Source organism: Peromyscus californicus, unplaced genomic scaffold (assembly GCF_007827085.1).
Source record: "Peromyscus californicus insignis strain IS unplaced genomic scaffold, ASM782708v3 Scaffold_5__1_contigs__length_169319896, whole genome shotgun sequence".
NCBI lineage: Eukaryota > Metazoa > Chordata > Mammalia > Rodentia > Cricetidae > Peromyscus > Peromyscus californicus.
The window spans coordinates 132714864-132739387 of NW_026294573.1; the positions used below are offsets into that span (position 1 = coordinate 132714864).

Below are 24524 nucleotides of genomic sequence, written 5' to 3' on the forward strand. Positions count from 1 at the left end.
TTTACTGGGTGCTCAGTATTATTCCACATACTTGAAGTACTGGGCGCTTACAAGGGACCCCATGTGGTAGGTATTATTACTATCCACAGGGAAGGTACATAACCTGCCTACAGCTATACAGGGAAGAAGGGGTGGAGTTGAGATTCCTACTCAGCAGTTTTTAACCACTATGGGTACTGTCTTAACCCTTGTAGCAAGCCTACTAACAAGACTGAAAAGGGAGACTACAAAGGCAGTCGAAGGCCCACAAGAGAACTAAAATCTTACAGCAAATGTAGCCATCCAGAACTTGTGACCACCCAGATGCAGTTACACTGAAATTCGCCTGCCCTTTAAACACTGCAGTATTGTACAGAAGTCCACAAAAGGGATATTTTAAATCTTCAAGAACAAAACATCCAGGCACAGGCTAACCTAGTATCACATAAAGAGCACTGGACTTTGGTTTATAACCAGCTGTTTCCTTCTTAGCCTGTTTCTTCAGGGGTGTAGTGATACCAGCACCTACTTCACAGGGCTTTGTAAGCACATAGCTATAAAGGCCCCTGCATGATACCTACAGGGAAGCAGTCTTTACTGTAAGGTAACTATGGCGACAGAGCATAATTTCCATAAAAACATGTCCCTGCTAATAAGATGTGAGGTTCACTGGCTCCACTGAGAACCTCTGCAGGCGGCCTCTCTTTGGCCCAGCTTGGGGGTGCCTTGGGCAGCTGCTCCTTTGGCTTTCCTGCAGCGATAGAGCCTACTCACCTCATGTCATGATGATATGCACGCCCAGCTATACGGTACACTATTTCCTAAGCGCCGAGAACTCAGGAGAGACTGCAAGTGCGCGGACAGATCCTCCCCTGGCTGTTTGTTAGGAGCAAGTCAGAAAACAAACCAATCCCCCTTTTCCTTCGGGGCTCTTGCTGGGTTCTTTTTAGCTTCCACGATGGAGGGAACATTCATAGTGTAATCAGTGCAGTGATATCTGACATAGAACAGGTTTCTTCTTCTGGAGATTGGAAATGTACCATTTTACAGTTGCTATGGAAACCTGACATGTCAACACTGTGAGTTAAAGTATAGAGGGCAAGTCTTACCAAAGTTCCACAGCTAAAGTGTGGTTTATGGGAGAACTCAGTTAACAGGAGCAACAGTGATAGAGACATTTCCCGTTCCCTTGCAGGCCTGCCCTGTTTCGGCAGTGGATTCCCAGAAGCCTTCCCTCTTCAAGGGGCTTCAGCGCCTGGCAGTGTCTGGAGGCGCTGATGCTGGCGGGCAGACTGCTGAGTTCCCTCGGATTTTCATGGCAGTCGAGGAACTCTAACATGTGTGCACACCCCGGCTTAGAAATCTGCCGTCTCTGGGTGCAAAACCTAGTGAACCTCTGGCGCCAGTGAGAACCTACGTAGCTTCACAGGCCATAAATGCTGGGGCTGGCAGTGGCTGCTAGACATAAGAAGGGAAGCTCTTATGTGAAGGAAGGCCCCGTGCCAGCAAGAGGAAAGAGCATCAAGGATTGAAGACGTTAAGACATTGTTACATTCAACTATCAATAAGCAACCATGGCCACAACATTCCAGACCAAACCTATGGATGTGTATTTGAAAAGAAACTAAGTCACTGACAAAAGACAGAGAATGTATGCAGTGACGTTACGTCAGAACATCCCCAAATGTAGGGAAAGGAATGGACATTCAAGTTCAGGAGGCATTTAGAATCCTCCAAAAAACATGACCAGAAACTGGGCAGCGGTGGCGCACGCCTTTAATCCCAGCACCCAGGAGGCAGAGCCAGGCAGATCTCTGTGAGTTTGAGGCCAGCCTGGTCTACAGATGAAGATCCAGGACAGGCACCAAAACTACACAGAGAAACTCTGTCTCGAAAAACCAAAAAAAAAAAACAAAACCCAAAAACACCACCACCACCAAAACTCGACCAGAAAGCAGCCTTTCCATGTCATACTATAGTGAAAATGCCCAGAGTACTGAAGCTGCACAGGGCATATCAAGCTACAAAGGAAAATCTATCAGAATAAGAGCAGATATGTCAGCAGAAACCTGAGGCCTGGAAAGCACAGACTGACGTATTTCAAGCCCCAAGACTAAGTAACTGTCAACTAAGTTTATTATACACTCAGTGGAGTTATCCTTTAAAGACTTCCCATTGCAAGTGTAAACTAAATTAATCTGCATCTCTTCAGAGAAGTCACACAACAGCTCTGAATGCTCCACATTAAAACATCAGAGAGGGGCCTGGGAGGTGGGTCCGTGGGGAAAAGCCCTTGCCGCTAAGTCTGCTGACCAGAATTTGATCCCCAGGACCCACTTGGTGGAAGAAGAGAACCAACTCCTGAAAGTTGTCCTCTGACCTCCACATGTGTACCATACATGCAGATATGTACACACACACAAATGTAAATAAACATTAAAAAACTAGAGACAGCCAGGTGGCAGTGGTGCACGCCTTTAATCCCAGCACTCAGGAGGCAGAGGCAGGCGAATCTCTGTGAGTTCGAGGCCAGCCTGGTCTACAGAGCAAGATCCAGGACAGGATCCAAAGCTACACAGAGAAACCCTGTCTCGAAAAACCAAAAAAACAAAACAAAATAAAACACAACAAAAAAACCAGAGACCTACAACAAATAACCAAAGCACCTTTATGTCTTAGAATAAGAAAAGTCAAAATAAATAGAAATAATAACAGTTCAGGGAAGAAAGTAATGAATATGAATTAGAGACGGAAAGAATATAAAGGACTAACAAACGAGATTTTTTTTTTTAAAAAAATAAGATTCTCAAACCCTTGGTGAAACTAACCAAAAGGAGGAAAGAGTTAAACACAATGGAACATAAAAAAGGAAATACTGTAGGAGACTACTGACCTTCAGATCACTGCACATTATTTTGAAAACTTAGTCTAATAAATTGGAACATCAAAAAGAAATGGATCAATTTCTGGCCACACATGACATACCAAGATGGAAACAGGAGGACAGACACAGCAGATGTGTAGTGGGAAATAAGGCCGAAGCAGCACTGAAGGCCCTCAAGGAAGAAAAGCCAGGACCAGAAGAATTCCTGCTGCAGAACACCGGCCCTTTAAAGAAAACTAGCACCAGGGACCCTTGTGGTAGTTTGCATGTAACTGGCCCCTATAATCTCATAGGGAGTGGCTCTATCAGGAGGTGTGGCTTTGTTGGAGTGGGCATGCCTTGTTGGAGGAAGTGTGTTACTGTGGGGGCGGGCTTTGAGGTTTCCTATGCTCAGGATACCACCCAGTGTCTCAGTCAACTTCCTGTGGCCTGCAAGATGTAGACTCTCAGCTCCTTCTCCAGCACCATGTCTGCCTGCACGTTGTTATGCTCCCTGCCATGATGATAACGTACTAAACCACTGTAAGCCAGCCACTCCAGTTAAATGTTTTTTCTTTATAAGAGTTGCTGTGGTCATGGTGTCTCTTCCCAGCAACTGAAACCCCTAACTAAGACAATCCTCTAACTGTTCCACAAGACAAAAGAGGAAGTAACCCTTTCAGACCCAGGACACTAATCCAGGGTTACCTTGTTACTGATGTTGCTGGGCAATGATCCAACAACAAAGGAAAAAATGCATTCAATGTCCTTAATGAACACTGATCCTAAAACAAAACCCTAGCAAACTGTATTCAATAACACCTAAAATATACCATATTACCATGATCAAATTGATTTAATTCTAGAGAGGGTTCAAAATATACAAGTAATCAAATACAACACAGTACACAAATAGAATCAAAGACAATCAAATGCCGTATCATCTGAAAAAGCTGACAAAACTCAGCATCCCTTCATAACAGCCCTGGAGAACGTAGGCTAGGAGCACTAACATGCAAACTGGAGAAAAACAAAGCATTTCCTCTAGATCCAAGAACAAGACAAGGGTGTCCACTGTCTCCATGCTAATTCACTACAGCACTTGAAATCTTAGCTGGATCAATAGCAAAGCGAAGGAAATGCAGTGTGATCTGAGTGTGAACTCCCATAGGCTTGTCTTTGGAGTTCCTGCTCAACTAGTGCTGCCTTTTTTTCCCCTGTTTTTTTGAGACAGGGTTTCTCTGTAGCTTTGGAGTCTGTCCTGGAACTCACTTGTAGACCAGGCTGGCCTCGAACTCACAGAGATCCGCCTGCCTCTGCCTCCCGAGTGCTGGGATTAAAGGCATGTGCTGCTTTCTTTGGGGCCCGTGTGGGATGTCTCAGAGGTGGACTAGGCAGCAGAAGTCAGTTACTAGGAGAGGGCCTTTCCAAGCCATACCTGGCTCCTGGCTCTTTCTGCTTCCCAGGTGGGAACAGTGTCTGCTGTGTGTTCTGACTGCCATGAACTGAGTTGGCCCACTAGGTCTTCCCTGCCATGATGGCCTAACCCATCTACACCTATGAGTTTTAGTAAGTCTTTTAGCTCTTGGTGTTCCTGTCAGGTACTGCAGTCCCAGCAGCATAAAGGAACTGTACAAAAGGAGATGCAAATACAAAGAAAGAGCCCAGCTCACCCCTCTCTGCAGATAACATGACCCAATGCACCAGAGACCTGAAGGAGGAAGCTGGTCTATAAACACTCTCAGCAAAGGACCAGGGGGTCAGCTCAAGAAAAAATGATTTTTACATATAAATGAATCCACTGAAATGATCAACAATCTTTTTTTTTTTGGAGCTGAGGATCGAACCCAGGGCCTTGCACTTGCTAGGCAAGTGTTCTACCACTGAGCTAAATCCCCAACCCTCAGGAAAACAATCTTATTTACAGTAGCCTCATCCCTGTTCTTGGTTAAAAACAAAACAAACAAACCCCAGAAACAGCTGTGGAGCCTGCATGGGACTGGACTAGGCCCTCTGCATATGGAGACAGTTGTGTAGCATGATCTGCTTAAGGGGCTCCCTGGCAGTAGGATCAGAATCCATCTCTGGTGCATGAGCAGGCCTTTTGGACCCCACTACCTATGATAGGGCATCTCATACAGCCTTGAGGCAGGGGGAGGGGCTTGGATCTGCCTCTACTAAATGTACCTCCCTATGGGAGGTCTTATCTTCTTGTAGGAGGGAAGAGGAGGATCTTTAGTATATAAAACAAATAAAAAATTTTGTTAATTGAAAATAAATAAACAAACAGAAGATGTGGAAGACCTCTCTCTATAATGGAAACCGTAAAGCACTGTAGAAATAACCTGAAGGAGACATAAATGCATGCTCCTGGATTGGCAGAATTAATATTGTGAAAACAGCCTTATTACCCAAAATGATAAACTGATTCAATGCAAATCCCTATCAAAATTCTGGTAAATCCTTCATACAACCAGAAAGAATAGTTATCAAATTTATTGACAAAAGACCTCAAATAGCCAAAGCAAATCTGAGCAATGCTAATGGAATCATAATATCTGATTTTAAATTATACTAGAGTTACTGTGGCAAAACCAGTATGGTTCTGGCACCAAAATTGATGCACAGACTGATGAAAGACCCCAAAGTAAACCCCCATAGCTCTGCTACCTGATAACTAGATTAAAAACATTACTCACCTGGATATATAATGTCAGCGTTGATTTTTAATAAGTCTTGTAGGGAGTTCATATAATCATAGAGGTCTTCAAATATTGTTGTTCCTTCTCCTAGGATACAATCCCCAGAAAATATGGCATTTTCTTCTTCCAGGAATAAAGACATGTGGTCATCAGTGTGGCCAGGGGTATATATAACTCTAGTCAAAAACAGAAGTTATGAATCATAAAATAACAAGTATGAATTCTGAGGTTTGGAGAAAATGTTGAGGAGTAAATAATTCTATTATCTTTAGATAAGACATCAACATGCTACCAAGGAGTCAACAATCTCATCATCTCATTTTTTCCACGGTGCTCATGGGAAACTGACCACAGACAGATATCCCCTATTACTAGATCATTTTTCTTATTCAGAAGTACAAATTTAATAACGCATTTTCTTCTTTTATAAATAAAAAGATGATTACAACAAATTTGAAATACATAAAAATATAAAAAGATAAAAATTAAGATTATTGAGAAATAAAACTTTTAGTAAGAAGATAGTTTTTCAATTTCCTATGCTAATAATTAAAAAACAAAAGTGGCTTTTGAAGTTTTCATTTACTTATTGTATTTTTATACATTATTAAATACTTTAGGTAAATACCTAAGTGCTCTACATAATATTTGGCACAATGCTATATGTTTCAAAAATAAAAATTTAATAGTATTTATAGAAACATTTAAGAGAAACATTTTTAAATGTATTTGTTTCCACTTTTTTTTTAAGTAAGTGTAGAGGCTGGAGAGATGGCTTAGCAGTTCTGAGCACTGTTGCTCTTGCAGAGGATGCAAGTTTGGTTCCCAGCACCCACACGGTGGCTCACAACCATCAGTAACTCTCGTTCTAGGGGGTCTACCACCCCCTCCAGACCTCTGCAGCACCAAACATGTATGCAGTGCACATACATGCATGATGGCAAAACACTCAAACAGATTAAAAAATCTAATTAAATAAAGATGAGGTACCTATTTATGTCAAGAGTGTGTGTAAACCATAAAAACATTTAGAACAGTGTGATATAGAAACAAGGATAAACAGGCCTTTGAATGAGATGAAGACCCATAAACAATCCTAAATGTGGGTATGCAGAACCTGATGTGTGCTTTTCTTTGGTAGTGCAGCCACTGGTTTGGTTGCCCAAACACTAAATAATCCCTCATCTATGCTCCTGTAAGTAATCCTAATCAAATTCATTGGTAGAAATGCACATGCACACATGTATACACACACACACACACACACACACACACACAGAATGATGTGGGAGTAGAAGGGGGACTAGCTGAGAGGAAGAAGAGGATCAGCAGGGTGGGAAGGGAGCGAGAGAGGACAGGATAATAAAGGGGTAAATATAAAATGCATTATATACAGGAATGAAAATGTGACGATGAAACCCATTATTGTCTATAATTGATATTTGCTAACAAAACCCTTTAAACTTCAAAACTGATTATGATACCTTTAAGTCATGATAAATATTGCAAGGGCTTTTATTTATATTCACATTAAGGTTTATATCTATACCAACAGTAAACAAAAAGTCTAACTAGTTTGTTCTGCAAAGCACCTCTTGATTTCTCAGCCACATTTAGACTCGGGATGGTGGTTTCCCCGTTTTACTTGTGTATCTTGAATTCCACTTGTTCTATAGGTGTCACACTGTCTTACTTGTTTACCATTCAGTCTCCTGACAGGCAGGACTCCCTCTATTTTCCACGGTCTGTTTCCAGCACTCAGCTCTTGGTGGCATCTCATTTTAATCCATAGCTTTCCATGTCTCAGGCACTGACTTCAGGAGCTTGTGAGTATTTTGCATTTAATTCTTATATTACTTTGAAGTGGGCTCTACCAACCTTTGCATTTTAGATGAGTGAATCACAGAAGATAGCAATAAATATCTGAAGAATATAGTTCAAACTTAATTTTATTTAGCTTCAGAAACTAATTTAATTACCTTTGTGTCTGATTTAGACATTGATTTTTATGGTCTTGAAATACTTTAAATAAAACTCTCAATAATGAACTATTTAGGGGGGATAGGGCAAATATAACTGCATATTTATATTTAATGCTTAGGGACTCAATGTGGGGTTTTGGTTGAAGACAGTAGAGTGTACAGCGGCATCTGGTTTCCTTACCCCACAGGGATGGGAAGAATGGGTGGGAGACCACAGCTCCAGGACTGTAGATGCTAAAATGAGAGGTGAAGGACAAGGGAATTAACAGTCGAAGCAAAGCTGAGGCCTAAACAGACAGATCACCCCGAAGAATTCCCTGAAAGCTAAGGATTTGGGGTGTCAGGAATCTGGAAGAAGAGGGGACAGTAGGGGCAAGGTGGTTAAAATAAAAAAGATTGAAAATCTGTTTAACAAATATTCAGGCTGTGGCTGTAGCTCAGGGTAGAACATGTGGGGCCCTGGGTTCAATCCTTAACACTAAAAATCTCAAGCAAACCTCAAACAAAATAGAAACTTTCCAAATGTTAAGTTCCATTCTTACTTTGAGCTGTTGGACAAGTGCTCTAAGCCTGTTAACAGAAGTGTAACCAGGCATGGATGGAAGTGGAGATAATACGCTAAGAAAATGAAGATAACTCGAACACAGGTAGATTCCCTTTTTACATCAGTTTACATAATGCTGTCAGTGAGGTCTTTACCCTTCCCGAAGACCTCAAGAAAGCCTTTTCTAAATTATTTTACTACCTTGGGAACAGACTACATTAAATTACTAGATTAAGGCACCATGAGGTTCATGCCTACAACTCTCTGTTCTCCCAGTTCTCAGGGCTCAGTTTTCAGCAGAAGAAAACCAGGAACTAGGAGAGGGTAATTAAGATAATTAGCATACATGGCATGCAGTGGGTAAGAAAAAGCAAACGAATCCAGAAGCAACAAACTACAAAGAAGAACCTTTTAAAACTGATGATAACACACACACACACACACACACACACACATACACACACACACACACACACAAAAAAAAAAAACCAAAAAAAAACCAAAAAAAACCAAAACCAAAAAACTGATGATAAAGCCCTCAGCAAGGTAAAAAGAGAATCTCAAGCAAACCAGAAGAGCCTAGTGTGAAGGAGCACCAAGGGAGCAGAGTGACAAATTGGAGACACACACAGCTCCCTGGTGCAGGAGGAAGGAGATGATGGAAACCAGGAGCGGGTGGAGCAGATGCGCAGTGGGGTTCTGACAAAGAACTGGAGTGCTGGGAAACCAACTAAGAAAAGAGGAGAGAGCATGAATCAGAAGCAACTGCAAGAACAATTTCTAGAACAAAAGTCCTCCTTGGAGCTGGACAAAGATTTCCTCCTATGGCTAACTTTGGTCAGGCTCCCGGGAATTCTCTTTTTCTTTTCAAAAGTGTACTCATTTTATGTAAATGAGCCTTGTGCTTTCGTATCTATATGTGCACCATGTGTGCCTTGTGCCTACAGTGTTCAGAAAGTGGAGGATCCCCTCAACTTGAGTTCCAGGTGGTTGAGCCATCATGAGGGGCTGGGAACCTAACCTGGGTCCTCTGCAAGAGCAGCAGGTGCTCTGAACCACGGAGCCACCTCTGCAGCCCCTAGGAGCTTTTTCCAATGACAGGGCTTACAGAGCCAACTCTGTTGTAATATGGCACTTCCAGCATCCTGAGTGGGCCAAGGAGAGGGCATCAGAGAAATAGGAAATGCAGGAGGTTTCTCTGACTTCCTAATGCCTTCTGTGCTTTGACTAAGTTTTCAAACCTGTAAGGACTTCTTGACTTTCCTCTGAGGCGCCGGCTTCATACTTAGACACAGAAGAACTCTTCTGAAGAAGAGTCTGAGCCATCAGGCCTTGCAGTTCCCTAAGCCTAGGTCACCTCTTGTCCAGTCACACTTCTCTATGACTACTTACACTCCATCAAACAGCATAAAAATAGGCAGTTTTCCCTGTTAATTTGGGTCTTTATTTCTGAACACTCCAGTGTCTCATAAAAACATTAAAGCTATTTTCCCTGTCATTCTGCCCATCGATTCTAGTTTCCAACTTGACAAGGGCCAAGAAGACAGAGGACTCGCTGCTCTCCTGTGCTGACCTGCCACTTGGTTTTCCTCTCTGTCCTGGCGGAAGCTAGTCTGAATAGTCAGATCGGGAAAGTGCTCTGCTGTCGGTAGGGAAGGAACCCTGAGGACTGGTTACTTCTTAGATAATCCCCATGCACTCATCCTTAACTCACTCCCCATTTGCCCTTACAGAGCTGGGGTGGAGCCCAATCCCTCTATTCCACAGCGAGACCCCACGGTAATGTCCCTGTATCTATTTCCATGGACGCCTTTCAATTAAAGTTTGTCTACATTAACAAAGGTAGTTTTCTCCTTATCACGACCTAGAACTACAAACTCACAAAAGCACTTAACTGTGAAATCTCAGGAAAAGATGGCTAAGAAGGAATCCCCCCACAATACACAGAACAACAGATAATGAGAAATCTCAGGATTCAGAAGGGCCTGTATTTATCAAAATGTAGAAGTAAATTAAACCTTACCCACGAAATGAAACAATTTCAACTTAGAATCTAATCTGTATCCATAAACAAACTCACTCATTCACACTCACTCACTCACACACTCACTCACATACTTACTCCCTCACTCATACACTCCCTCACTCACACACTCACACTCACTCACACACTCACACTCACACTCACTCACACACTCCCTCACACACTCCTTCCCTCCCTCCCATCTTTCTTTTCTGACAGGTTCCTGCTTTGTAGTCTCAAGTCCTCTAAAACAAAATACAGAACAGATAGACAGGTAGGATAGAATGGGGCGGGGGTTCCGGGAAGGGGAGGCTGAAGGGGTGGGAGGAGGAAAGAGGGGGATCTTTTACATTGGTATGTAAAATGAATAAAAGCATTTCTTAATTAAAAAAAAGAAAATGAAATAACTGTAAGTTGGAGTTCCCCCCTTTGCCAAAAAATAAAAATTAACCGACCTTAATATTAAATACTGAAACTATGAAGGCTTTTAAAAATTTAAGCTAGGCATGGTAGTGCACACCTTTAATCCCAGCACTTGGGAGGCAGAGGAAGACGGATCTCTAAGTTTGAGGCTAGCCTGGTCTAAGGAGCAAGTTCCAGGACAGTTCAGGGCTACACAGAGAAATCCTGTCTTGGAAAACAAAAAACAACAGCAAAAACACCTGCTTGGGGACATATGGTAGAGCCTGTTCTGTTCCGTTTGCAGATCAGGATGTAGCTCTCAGCTCTTCCTGCCTCCATACCTCCATACGGACTCTAGCCCTCTGAAACTGTAAGCCCAATTACATGTTTTCCTTTATAAACTGGCCTTGGTCATAGGGTTTGGTCACAGCAATAGAAAATTTGTTATTATGAGAAAATCCAATCAAGCACCTGTCTATTTGTTCTGTATTTTGTTTTCATGCAGCACTAGGAATTGAAACCAGAGCCTTTTAGACCCTAGACAAGTACAATAGTACTGAGTTTATCTCGTGTGCGGGTGCATGTGCGTGTGTGTGTGTGTGTGTGTGTGTGTGTGTGTGTGTGTGTGTGTGTGTGTTAACAAGAATATTTTAAGAAACCCACCCCAAACTAGCTGGTAGATAAATGATACCAGTGATTTTAAAAATGACTGGTACCTTGGCTAAGAGGGGATACTGGTTTGGAAGAGTGCAGTGGCTCCTCACGGGTTCATTTTCCCTGTCATAGTCAACTGCACATCCACTTGCCTATTTAAAGACACTATTCGTAGAATACCCAGTGCCTTCTATGTGCCAGGGACAGAGGACACAAAGATCAACCCGGTATATGCCTGGGAAAGAGGAAGACTAGCCAACTACCAATTCTATTTCTTCTTTTTCTTGGGCATGATGGTCATGTCTCTAGGATCAAGTGTGGGACATGACTGAATTTTATAGCTAATGTACCAGAAGCTTTGGCCCATGAAACCTCCCACATGATATCTCCTCCGTGTTCTTTTGTACTTGCTGTACTGAGCTAAGTGTAGGGACTTTGAAAGCCAAGTGCAGAGGAGTGCAGAGTCACATGATAAAGGAACCCAAATCACTGTCCTGCTCAACACCCAGAAGGCCACTCACAAATCAGGAATCTTTTTTTGGACTTAATGTGACTTAGAAATTTTTTTAATGTTTGAACTATTATATTTCTAAGCTAGCTTGCTATGGCAACTGGCATAAACTACTACTGTGAATTATCAGAAGCCACCTACTCACATACACAAACTATAACACAATTATTAAGTGCTTTAAAGAAATAACAAGAATTAGATGAGAGCTGGAGGAGGGAGCAATGGATTCTGCTGAGAAAGGATACTCGAAGGAACTTGTGAGCTGGGCAAACAACAGTGTACCATGGAGAGAGTCTGAGGAGAGGAGCAATGCTCAGGAAAAGGGGAGACATGAACAGAGGTGTGCTGTGGGATGTTCTGTATGGCAAATGTGTTGCTGATTAGTCAATAAATAAAACACTGATTGGCCATTGGCTAGGCAGGAAGTGTAAGCGGGACAAGGAAGAGAATAAAGCTGGGAAGTGGAAGGCTGAGTCAGAGAGACACTGCCAGCCGCCACGATGACAAACAGCATTTGAAGATGCCGGTAAGCCACGAGCCATGTGGCAAGGTATAGATTAATGGAAATGGATTAATTTAAGCTGTAAGAACAGTTAGCAAGAAGCCTGCCACGGCCATACAGTTTGTAACCAATGTAAGTCTCTGTGTTTACTTGGTTGGGTTTGAGTGGCTGTGGGACTGGCAGGTGAGAGAGATTTGTCCTGACTGTGGGCCAGGCAGGAAAACTCTAGCTACAGAGGTGTGAACACAGAACATGCCCACGAGGATTTACACATGGCTCACGAAAAGGGGAGACATGAACAGAGGTGTGAACACAGAACATGCCCACGAGGATTTACATATGGCTCAGGAAACAGGGAGGCATGAACAGAGGTGTGAACACAGAACATGCCCATGAGGATTTACACATGGCTCAGGAAAAGGGGAGACATGAACAGAGGTGTGAACACAGAACATGCCCACGAGGATTTACATATGGCTCAGGAAACAGGGAGGCATGAACAGAGGTGTGAACACAGAACTTGCCCATGAGGATTTACACATGGCTCAGGAAAAGGGGAGACATGAACAGAGGTGTGAACACAGAACATGCCCACGAGGATTTACATATGGCTCAGGAAAAAGGGAGGCATGAACAGAGGTGTGAACACAGAACATGCCCACGTGGATTTACACATGGCTCAGGAAAAGGGAACACATGAACAGAGGTGTGAACACAGAACATGCCCATGAGGATTTACACATGGCTCAGGAAAAGGGGAGACATGAACAGAGGTGTGAATACAGAACATGCTCACGAGGATTTACACATGGCTCAGGAAAAGGGGAGACATAAACAGAGGTATGAACACAGAACATGCTCACGAGGATTTACATATGTAATGGTGTTTGTGAGTGGGATAGTGGAGTTAAGACCAGAAATGAGGGCTTGACTGTGGAAGTGTAGAGACAGTAAACACTGTCTTGTAGCCAGTGGGAATCAGCAAAGGTTCAAGTGAAATGGGTACCAGGGAGACTAGCCAGGGGAGGCCTGAGATGAGGGTCAGGGAGAAGGGAGCAGCAGAGACATGAAGAGGGACAGCACTAACCAACGTTTCATTTGATTTTTTTTAAAGGTACACTTCCATTTATTTGTATGTGGGGTTGGCTGGGGGCAGGGTGTGTGTGGAGGTGAAAGGACAGCTTTTGGGGGTCAGTTCTTTTCCTTCTATCATGGAGGTCCGAGGGACTGAATGCAGATCATCAACCTTGACAGCAAATGTTTTTGCCCACTGGGCATCTTGCTGCCCCTGACAAGCACTTCTGAGGCAAAATCTAATCCAGTATGATGAGGAGCCGGGGAAAGGGTAAAGGTGAAGAACAGTGGAAAGGTTAAAGGTAACCCGGATTAACATCCCAATTGCAGAGCACAGTGGATGTTCTGAGATCTGAAGGCAAGAACAGATTCCAGGAGACAGAGAATGACCATTAGTTCAGTTTCAAAACATCAGAGTTGGAAATGCTTTATCCCAGACCCAGGTCATAAGGGGTCATGGGTCTACCCCAGAGGTATTTACAATAGGTCTAGGTCTCGTTTCAAAGTGAGAACACTGAGGTTCAGGAAGATCCCTCAATCACCCAACTGGGAATGCTAACTTCTAAAATCAATGTGCTTTGTGAGACAGGGTCTCACACTGTAGCCCCAGCTGACCTGGTACTTACTCGGTAGCGTACACTGGACTGGAATTTAGGGCACATTTCCTGCACCAGCCTCCCATGTCCATGAACTATCATGCCTGGGCCTAGTTTTCTCAATTTGTCTTCGTGTAGGACAGTGGTATGAATTAAAGAAACAAAAGAAAAGCACTTAAAGAGAATAGACAGAGTGAAAAGAAACTTCTTCCTTCTCTGGTCTGCAAGCAAGCCCTCTCTCTTCCTTGAGAGCATTAAATGCGTCAGATTCACGATTCTTCAGACACAGGCAAAGAGACCTAACTTCGCCTTCATCCTTCTTTATAACACACCCAGGCCCCTCATTTCCTAAGGGACATTAACTTACCTGAGAGTGGCTCCCTCGGTCTTAATCAAGTCTCCATTTTCTATATAAACATATTGCTGTTCTCCATTTCCTATAATTTCTTCTCTCCGAGGATTCCGTGGGAGTTTTTTAATGCAATAGGTAGTGTCTAGTCATAAAACATGTAAATATATTAAGTCATACTCCAAGATTCAGCTTTTGAAGAGATCAGCGTTCACACAGGAACAGCCACTAAAGGCTATACAAAACCCTGGCGTTAAGACAGCAGGGAGACAGGAAGAATTAAAGCCGAGTATCTCTGATGAAACTAGTTCACTTGTTTCCAAAGCGTTGGATTCTCCTAGGGCCCTGGAGGTCCCATAAAAGCCTGTGATTTTCTAGTCATTTCTATTCTGTGTAAAAACTTCAAATGGTTCTCCATAATCTCAGGTAGCATTTGACACCAGGGAGGTGACGAGGGGACAGTCTGATGGAACGAGAGCACTTTTCTCTATCTAGGTGCCCACTGAACGTGTCAGTAGTTAATAATAAGACTGTGCTGTCGGTGCTGAAGGAGGTCCTGGATGCTAAGAGGGTAAACCTTTAAGATAAATTTCACACGCATGACTCCTCACTGATAGAAAGAAAATCAATCCTTTCCCAATCTGCAGTGCCAATCATTGAACCAGGACAGTGAGTGCAGTGAACTAAGGCACTTAAAATCTGACAGTCGGGGAGATGGAAGCAGGACCCACAGTGAAGACTCCTGCAATCCTGAAGAGAGCTCAGCCAGGAGACGCAACAGGAGCGAGACGAAGGGTGTGCTACTAGGAAAGGAGCCAGGAACGGGACAGAAGCTGAGACACGATTGGATTGACAGGACAGGCAGGCTGGGTAAAGGGACAGGGGAAAGCTTGTAGGAAGGAAGGAGCAAGCATAAGGAGAGCTGTGGAAGTGACAGTGGGTGTGGTGGGTGTGGTGTAGGTGTGGCCATGCTTCCCTCTTGTCCAATGCAAACTACTGCTGCTGGGAAGAGCAGAGAAAAGCTGTACAGGCGGGATGAGCTCAGCTGATAGAGAGGAACTGAATTTGGCCACTGTGGCCACTGTAGAGTTTTTAAACGACAATGTGGCAGTATTAGCAGGTCAAATGGCAGCTGTGAGTGGTGACAGTGGAGGGGAGATCTACCAGAACCTGGAGGGATGACTGACAGTCCAGCGGGAAGACACCAAGGTTAGGGCAGCGGTGCTGGAAACGGGAGACGCGACATTTACAGGTTACAGTCTGGGTTCTGTTTGTTGTTGTTTTTTTGGACAGGTTTTCTCTGTGTAGCTCTGGCTGTCTTGGAACTCACTCTGTAGACCAGGCTGGCCTGGAACTCAAAGATCTGCCTGCCTCTGCCTCCTGAGTACTTCGATTAAAGGCATGGCCAATACTAATGATTTTTAATTTAAAGATCTGTTTTGTTTTTATTGTCGTGTGTGTGTGTGTGTGTGTGTGTGTGTGTGTGTGTGTGTGAATGTACGACACACGTGTGCAATGCCCATGTGAGCCAGAGACAGCATCTGAGCCTCTGGAGCTGAACTTACAGGTGGTTATGAGCTGCCTGACATGTGTGCTGGGAACCGAACTCAGGTCCTCTAGAAGGGCAGGACACACACTTAACCACTGAGCCAAATCTCCTGCCCTAAACTGATGGTTTTTTGAAAAAAAAATCTGTCATCAGTTGCTTCAAATTTACTCTGTCTTGCCAAAGAAATTATATACATGGCATTTATATATTTTAGTATTGCCTATAAAATACATGTAGCTTAAAAAACAAAACAAAACAAAACAAAAAACCAACCAACAGGTAGCCAGCACTGAAAACTACTTGACTATATCCGCCCTACAGTAAGTAAACAGTAAACCAACACGGAGCAGGGCAAGCTAAACAGAAGGGGATAAGAATGTAGTTACGGGATTTAGAGAAGGAATAAGGGAATGATAACGCAAAGCATCTTGGTACCATTTCAATGCCAAGCAGCCCACACCTGCACACAGCTTATGCAGCTTCAGTAACGCCCCAAAGGGCAGGCAAGACCTCTCTCAAGAAAGCACTAGCATGTTAGTAGCTATAAAGAGTTGTGTCAAATTTCTCTTCTACTTTCTTTATATCAACTGAATGGTAATTATACTAATATTTGCTATTTTGTACGGAACCTAAAACTATTGTTCTCTTAGAGCAATCCCAAAGGAAATGTTTGTTATGTGACACTTTCAGGGTGTTTGTATTTTGACCGCCATCTGTCAACTGCGGCATCAGGCTGGTGGATTTTGGATTAGGGATGTTCCAGCTGTAGAATGTCAGCTCCCTGTCAGCATACTAGGCTTTGTTCACAGTACTGACCCACAGTGGCCCCTGAATGTGTCAATCCAGGAATATGATGTCAGGATAAAGGAACTAAGAGAACAGGTCAAATGTCAGGACTGAACAGGTTTCAGGGAGAGAAAGTGATTGATACACTGATGTGTTGCCCAGCTCTCCATCTATCTTAGCAACTGTCTTCGAGTTCTGTAAGGCCCAGATAATCTGCTGGGAACAGACAAGAAGAGCAACAGCCTCACAGTCCCCATGGGAAGTGTTTAGTGCAATGCCTGAGACACAGTAAATGCCTAAGAGTTGTTAGTTATTATGTCTGAAACTGTGGTTGTCACAGAGACTAAACTAAAGCTGAGCTTTACCACTGGGCAAAGGAAGAGAGAAAGGATTTGAAAGAAAACAGAGCTTTACATGTCACATCTGCTAAAATTGACAGTATTCAAGTCATATCAATTAAAAAAAATTAAATATCAACATAGTTGAAAGCTTAAATTATAAATTATTCCTCAAGCATAGCCTTCCTCAGTGAGCTTAATGTTTTCTGCTTACCATTACTGATGTTTTTACAAATATCTACTATGCCTCCGGTATGATCACGATGCCAGTGAGTCACTAGGATTTCTTGGATTGCTGTGTCAAATTCAACCAAGGCTTGCTTTAGACAGCTGATATACTCTGGAATTGATGGCTCTCCAGTGTCAATGAGGATTCTCCTACAAACGACAACGAAGACAATCACAATTGGAACCTGGAGTTCACATTAGCATATTTTTTACACAGATAACTTGCATTAAATTTGAGCAAATATAAAATTTTGCTTTTAACATATTACTTCAGTTTAATGTAATCTTACTGTAAGGGAGTTCTTAGAAAGAAATTATAGCTAAATGTAAATGTGAACCAGGGCTGTCAGAAGGGATCTCGAGCACTCACATAGCAATTAAAGTGAACACAGCACCATTCCAACTGTATTTCTAAGGCGGGTATTGAATCATTACATTCAGAAGTTAAGTAACTTGCCTGGTGTTCCTCTGCAATAAAATGGTAGAATCAGCATTCAAACTCAGGTTTTCTGACTCCAGAATATGTGCTCTTATCTACTCTGCCTTCCAGATGGTTTATAATCTTCAAGTATCTCATGGAATTTGACTTCATAGCACCCTTAGAGAAATATGGTCTTCTCTGTGGGTGAATGGACACATTAATAGACTGTTGTTAGGATCATGCTCGCTTACTAAATTAGAGGCTGTAGATTCTCAGCCAATAACCATTCACTAGCACTGAGTAGGCTGGCTAGGTTTCCAGTTCCAGGCATGGTTTCCCTCTTGTTGAGCAGGTTTATATCTATAGATAAACACCCTCCAGTCCCCATCAAGGAACCTCCTTGCAACAGATGGAGATCACTACGAAAAACCACAATCAATCAAAATACAGAGTTGTGGGCCGGGTGTCACATGCCTTTAATCCCAGCACTCAGGAGGAAAAGACAGGCAGATCTCTGTGAGTTCAAGACCAGCCTGGTCTACAGAGTGAGATCCAGGACAGGCACCAAAACTACACAGAGAAACCCTGTCTCGAAAACAAACAAACACAAACAAACACAGAGTTGTGGAGCCTAGTCCTCATGGATACATCTACAAAACATTCCCATACCTAAAGCTCAGGGAATACTGTGGAAGAGGGGGCAGAAAGATTACAAAAGCCAGAGGACCTGGGAGTTTGCTGTGAGATTATATCTCCTAGTAACATCAGAAGACACACCCACACAGTCTCACCTGCATAACTGCCCATGTGGGATGAACAAGGGCAACACCAATAGACATCCCAAAAACTGGGTGGAGAAAAGCCCACGTGGCCTCAACCCTACATAAGAACTATAGGCAAGTGCAGAAAGATGGGAACGGGAGAGGTGGTCTTCCCCAAGGAAGAGAACATCAATTGGTTGTCCAGTGCCAAGCAGCCTGAAAACATACACACAAGTATATATACAAACTGAACAGGATATATTTAGGAGTGTGTGTATGTGTGTGTGTGTGTGTGTGTACATGCTATAACAATTAGTGAAGAAAGAGGTCATGAATTTGAAGGAGAGTGAAGAGGGGTACATGGTAAGGTCTGGGGGAGAAAAGGGAAGGGGGAAATGTAATAATAATGATAATAATAATAATAATCAGAAGAAACAGAAACATGGTCTTTTGATAGAAAGAAGATGGCAAAACAGGGACAATTTACACTCTCCTGTGTCCCCACAAAAGAAACCACACGACTGAAGAGTAAGATGCAAGAGAGGGCCACAGTGAACAGAAAGACAACAGAGATGTCCGGAAATAACTGGATGTTAGCTTTACAAAGGGAATAACTGACTCCAACTTAAGAGCACCAAATAAAGAAGCCCCATCACTGGCTCCAGGCTGCAGACAAAGGAGGAAATGAGACTGGAGATCTGCATGGGTCTTGTCTCCCTGGTGCCTCCTTCACTCCTACTTTTAGATAGAGGAGGGTACCTGTACATAGCAGGGCTTTTCTTTGGGCCTCCAGCTCACAAAAAAAAAAAAAAAAAAAAAAAAAAAAAAAAAAAAAAAAAAAAAAAAAAAAGACACAGAAACTTAGTATTAATTATGAAAGCTGGGGCTTAGCTTAGGCTCTTATAACTTAAATTAACCCATACTTTTTAATCCACATTCTTCCACATGTTCGTTACCTCATCTCCATTATGCCCGTCCTGGTTATCCTGCATCTGGCTGGCGATGCTGCCTTCTTTCCAGAGTCCCCTCTGCCCAGAAATCCTGCCTACCTATTGGCTATTCAGCTTTTTATTAAACCAATCAGATTAACACCTCTTCACAGAGTACAAAAAGACAATGGAGTATTTTCTCTAAATTTGTCAAATACAAATGGACTGGACATTGTAAATGTAATTCTTACCTGATAATTGTTCTTATTGTATATAATTTTACTGTGTTAGAGTTAAAGCCTTTCTTTTTTATTAGATAAAAAGGGGGAATGTTGTAGAATATTCCTTTACACTGTGTGAAGATGTGTCACTGTGATTGGTTTAATAAGAAGCTAAATGGCCAGTAGCTAGGCAGGAGGCATAGCAGGGACTTCTGGACAGAGAGCTCTGGGAAGAAGAAAGGTGGAGTCGCCAACCAGAGGGAACAGACATGCAGGAGGTAAAAGCCACAAGCCACATGGCAAGACATATATATGAATAGAAATGGGTTAATATAAGTTATAAGAGCTAGTTAGAAAGAAGCCTAAGCTATCGGACAAGCTTTCATAACTAATAAGTCTCCATGTTTTTATGTGTGAACTGGCAGCCTCAAGAAAAATCCATCTACAGATACCTTTCACTGCTCTTCCAGGGCAAGCAGAAAATTTGGCACTACTGTATATCCCAAGCTCTAGAGGTGCCATCTCTAGCCAGTCAGGCAAGGACTGCCTCCATAAACTAAAGAAGTTCATGACCACCAAGCGAGCTCTGCAGAAAACACAAAAAAGGCATACTAAATATAGGGGAGGAAGGAGGAGTTTCAACGATGAAATGAAAGTACAGAAAAGAATAGATTTCGCAGGGCGGTGGTGGTGCACGCCTTTAATCCCAGCACTCGGGACGCAGAGGCAGGCCGATCTCTGTGAGTTTGAGGCTAGCCTGGTCTACAAAGCGAGTTCCAGGAAAGGCACAAAGCTACACAGAGAAACCCTGTCTCGAAAAAAAAAAACCAAAAAAAAAAAAATAGATTTCATGAGTAGAATAGTATCCAATAAAATCCAGAGGATTATTAGGAATACTTTGTTTGAAACTAAAAAAAAAAAAAAAAAAAAAAAAAAAAAAACCTAACGGAAAAACAAACAAACAAACAAACAAACCCCAAACCAAAATACAAACCCAAAACAAAACCAAACAATCCATGGATTATCTAGAAGAAATAGATATATTCTCATATACATCTATAACAAATTTCAGCCTGTCAATGGACACATTTACTTACTAAATTCTCCTAAACCTTTAAAGTCCAGTTAACATCAGTGCTTCTCAAACTGAAAGGGAACAGCCAAACTCATTCCATGGAGCCACTATTACCCTGGCATCAAAATCATACAACGGACATGGTTTCTGATGTGGGGTCTAGATTTAAATAAATTTTTAACAGGGCATGGAAGTAGATGGGGAGCTATCCAGGGGTGAGATGGGGGAGGAAGAGGTAATGGAGGAGAAGTGGGGAGCAAGACAGACTCACGGGGAAAAGACACACGCGCGCACACGCACACACGCACGCACGCATGCACGCACGCACATTCAGATGCACATATATGACAAGAAAGTGGGAGGGAACTATATGGGAAGAGGAAAAGGATCCCTAAGAAGGCAGGAGGAGGGACGGATGAAAATGGGGGAATAAATAATCCTAAGGTGCAGGAAGGAACAGAAGCAATGTAAAGAGAAGTCTGGATTCTAGATGCCTAACCCAACACTAAAATCTTACATTATTTTCTTATGCAGGAAAAAGTGCTGTAGGGAAGCATGCAGGAAAAATAGGAGCCAGTTTATTTCTGTACTTAAGACACCTATGGCTGTGTTTTGTTTTTATTCTGTATTTTTGTTTGCTTTCCTCAGCAGTTGAAGGACTGACTTTTCTCTGTTTTCTGGAATGAAAGAATTAGGGTACCATTCTCCTCAAGAGTCATTCATGTACTTCTTACCTCACAGTATTTCATAGTAACACCTCACTAATTTAGGCTGTCTGAGAAAGATAAACCTTGACAAGCATAATTCATTCATTAGTCATGTATAACTATTTACAGATTACCTACTATGTGCTATGCCTTTAATTTTTGCAGGAAGACAAACAACCTTGCTTACTTTCTAATGATGGGTAGAAGGGTCCCGTGGAGGGCCAAAAACAAAGAAAACATTTAGCTCAGTGTATTTCTTCAGGGTATTAAGATCAAGTACACAGGGGTAGAAGGTTCAGAGGGTAATATGCCTGCTTTTTACGTATGAGGACCTGAGTTAGGATCCCCAGCATTCAAGAAAAAGGCAGGCATATGGTGGCTTGGGCCTGTAACGTCAGGGGGCAGAGGAGGAAGAGGGATAGAAGGAACAGGTGGATGGGGGGTCCATAGAAGTGAGACAGGAGCACCCTCAGATCTCCGGGCTCACTGACCAGCCAGGAGACAGATGGATGATGGGGCCTCCCTGGCTACTTAACAGAGGCAAAAACGTGGTTCCAGGTTGTGAGAGGCCATGTTTTAAAAAAGAAGACAGAAAACGATACCTGCCATTGATCTTTAGCCTCCCCACACTTATTATGTGCACATGCACTTGCATGTACATGTGCACACACCCACAGGAACATATACATATACAACATGCATACATACCCCCAAATGGTCAGAGAAATAACTAGATGGCTATACTACATTTGATGGGTTTGTTTCTAACAGCTATAGCCAATACAAACAACCTGTCTTGTACTGGTACAGTTATAGTGTGCTCTTGTATAGCAGACTGACTTCTAAGAACAAAAATACATTGTACCTATCTTAAAAGCTAAATGGATTTTGAAAGTTTTCACAAAAAATTATAAGTGAGGAGATACATGTTTAATGTGACTTAAACATTATACAATGTGTATGTTATCAAAATTATGTATTGATTAATTTGTCTAAACTTTTAGGTTATAATTAAAAATAAAACTTAAAAAATTGCCCTCTCAGGTGAGCAAGATGGTTGTTTTTGCAACTTAGCCTGGCGACTTTAGTTCAATCCTCGGGACCCACGTGGTGGCAGGGGAAACTGACCCCTTCAAGTTGTCCTCTGATCTCCACATGTATGTGGTGGTGAGTTCACACATATACATAAACACATAAACAAAACATACACATACACTCTCCCAATTCATTACATGAATGTAACGAAAAACCAAACACTGGGACAGGCAGTGACCTCATGGCCAATGTTCAGTGAGGAGACAGGTGGATGGACTTCAGAAAGACACCGTAAACTCTTCTGGATACGGTTACGTTGGCTCACGGAAGTATTGTAAGGTCCTATTGGGTGAACACATGCGGTCTGAAATGGCTTAAAGAACGTTTAGAAGGCATAAGTAACAGGGCCTAGAAAAAAATGAGAAGGTCGATCATTCTGAGATGTCTAGGGGAGTACTGGGTCTGCATTAAAGACTGTAGAGACTGGAGGAAGCGACTGAGAGGTGAGTTTGACTTGGGCTACTGTGACTTCAGATGGCATCCTGGCCACCTTTCCTTGCTTCCCCCACAGTTATTCATGTACCATGAAGTGATGCATTACTTTACTCCTTGCTATTTGCATACCCTTTACTACTTTACCAATGTGAGCCCCATGACGGCAGGAAACTCGTCTGTTTGGCTCCAGGAATTCATGGATTTATTTCCACCTTTGGAATAGACTGTGGAATGCTTGGCCCTCTGTACATTTAGTCACACTAAAATAAAAACATATAAAACTAACTACAATATGAAACTCTCCCTAGACCATGATCCTAGATTTTTGGCTATCTCTTGTACTCATAAGGGGCTCAGGAGAAAGAGTGTAGATGAAGCTGTAGAAGTCTAGGGCTGATTTATTCACCAGAACTCAAGGCTGGGAACATAGTAGACACATAATCTCTTCTATGAATAGAGAAAAATTCAAGTGAGGGCAAGTTAGTAGAATCAATTTCTTTCTAGGGATTTTATATCAATAATAAGCTCTATCAACATTAAGATAGTTATTAACTGCTGGGTGTCCATTTGCTTTCACTCACACAACATAAATGCTAGTTGTTGACCATCTACTCTGAGCCCAGGGTAGTCAACAGAATTGATAACTGACTGACATTATTTCAGGGTTTCTATCGCTGCAATGAAACACCATGACCAAAAAGCAAGTTGGAGAGGAGAGGGTTTATTTGGCTTAGACTTCTACATTGTTGTTCATCATCAAAGGAAGTCAGGACAGAAACTCACACAGGGCAGGAACCTGAAACCAGGAGCTGATGCAGAGGCCATAGAGGAATGCTGTTTACTGGCTTCCTCCCCAAGGCTTGCTCAGCCTGCTTTCTTATGGAACCCAAGACCATCTGCCCAGGGGTGGAACCACCCACAGTGACTGGGCCCTCCCTTATCAATAACTAATTAAGAAAATGCCTTACAGCTGGATCTTATGGAAGCATTTTCTCAATTTCAATTTCAGAGAACTCTAGTTTGTGTGTCAAGTTGACATAAGACAAACACTGTAATACGCTTTCCTCGTGATAAAGTTTTGTTGTTTTTGATAAATGCTTTCATGGAGATTTCACTAAATCCTCATAATAAGGGAGGTACTATAAAATCCACTGTATAGATAAAGAACATGCTAGGGAGATAGCCATCTCCTTTCAAGTCTCACAGTTAATAAGCAGCCAGGACTGTGAAGTAGGTAAAGGTTAGTCGACCATGGAGTGTCCAACCTAGTTGATAAATCTACAATACAAGCCCTACACAGAGGCTCAGGATACTGGGGGAGGGGAGGTTGTAAAAACCAGAAAACCAGGATGTCTGCTGCAAGACAATGTTTTCTATATAAGACAGGGAAGCTGCACTCATGAAACTTCAACAATATGATCGTCCAAACAAGATCTGAAAAATGCCACCACCAGCTGACATGCTAACGTGGATGGAGGAAATCTCACACTGCCTTACTCCTAGAAAAAGAGCTATAGGCAACTAAGGGCTGCTGAGAGGGAGAATCAATCTTCTCCAGGGAAGAGCCCTCTGATAGGTGATCCAATTCTAAGTGGGCAGCCCTAAACACATACACATATGAGCAAGACTAAAAGGACTCGGCAGGTTGTATTCATACATGTCTATATGTAACAATAGTAAATAAGAGGTTTGAATTTGAGAGAGGACACAGAGCTGGAGGAGGAGGGTAGGGAGGAAATTATGTAAATATAGTATTCATATATGAGATTCTCAAAATAACATCCACCCCCAAAATATT

At 42.5% G+C, this 24524-nt stretch overlaps 1 protein-coding gene and 1 long non-coding RNA gene across 2 annotated transcripts in view; one reads left to right on the forward strand and one right to left on the reverse strand.

The window, feature by feature from the left end:
• LOC128097914 (uncharacterized) overlaps window positions 1-5143 on the forward strand; it is a 48070-nt gene extending 42927 nt beyond the window's left edge. The window contains exon 6 of the long non-coding RNA XR_008214019.1: window positions 1175-5143. This is a non-coding gene — a long non-coding RNA (uncharacterized LOC128097914). The remainder of the gene's footprint in view (window positions 1-1174) is intronic.
• Lactb2 (lactamase beta 2) overlaps window positions 1-24524 on the reverse strand; it is a 34910-nt gene that overhangs the window by 6581 nt on the left and 3805 nt on the right. The window contains exons 2-4 of the mRNA XM_052718786.1: window positions 17069-17232; window positions 14200-14326; window positions 5542-5720 (exon numbers count right to left, since the gene is read on the reverse strand). Coding sequence (XP_052574746.1) covers window positions 5542-5720; window positions 14200-14326; window positions 17069-17232 — 470 coding nt within the window. The remainder of the gene's footprint in view (window positions 1-5541; window positions 5721-14199; window positions 14327-17068; window positions 17233-24524) is intronic.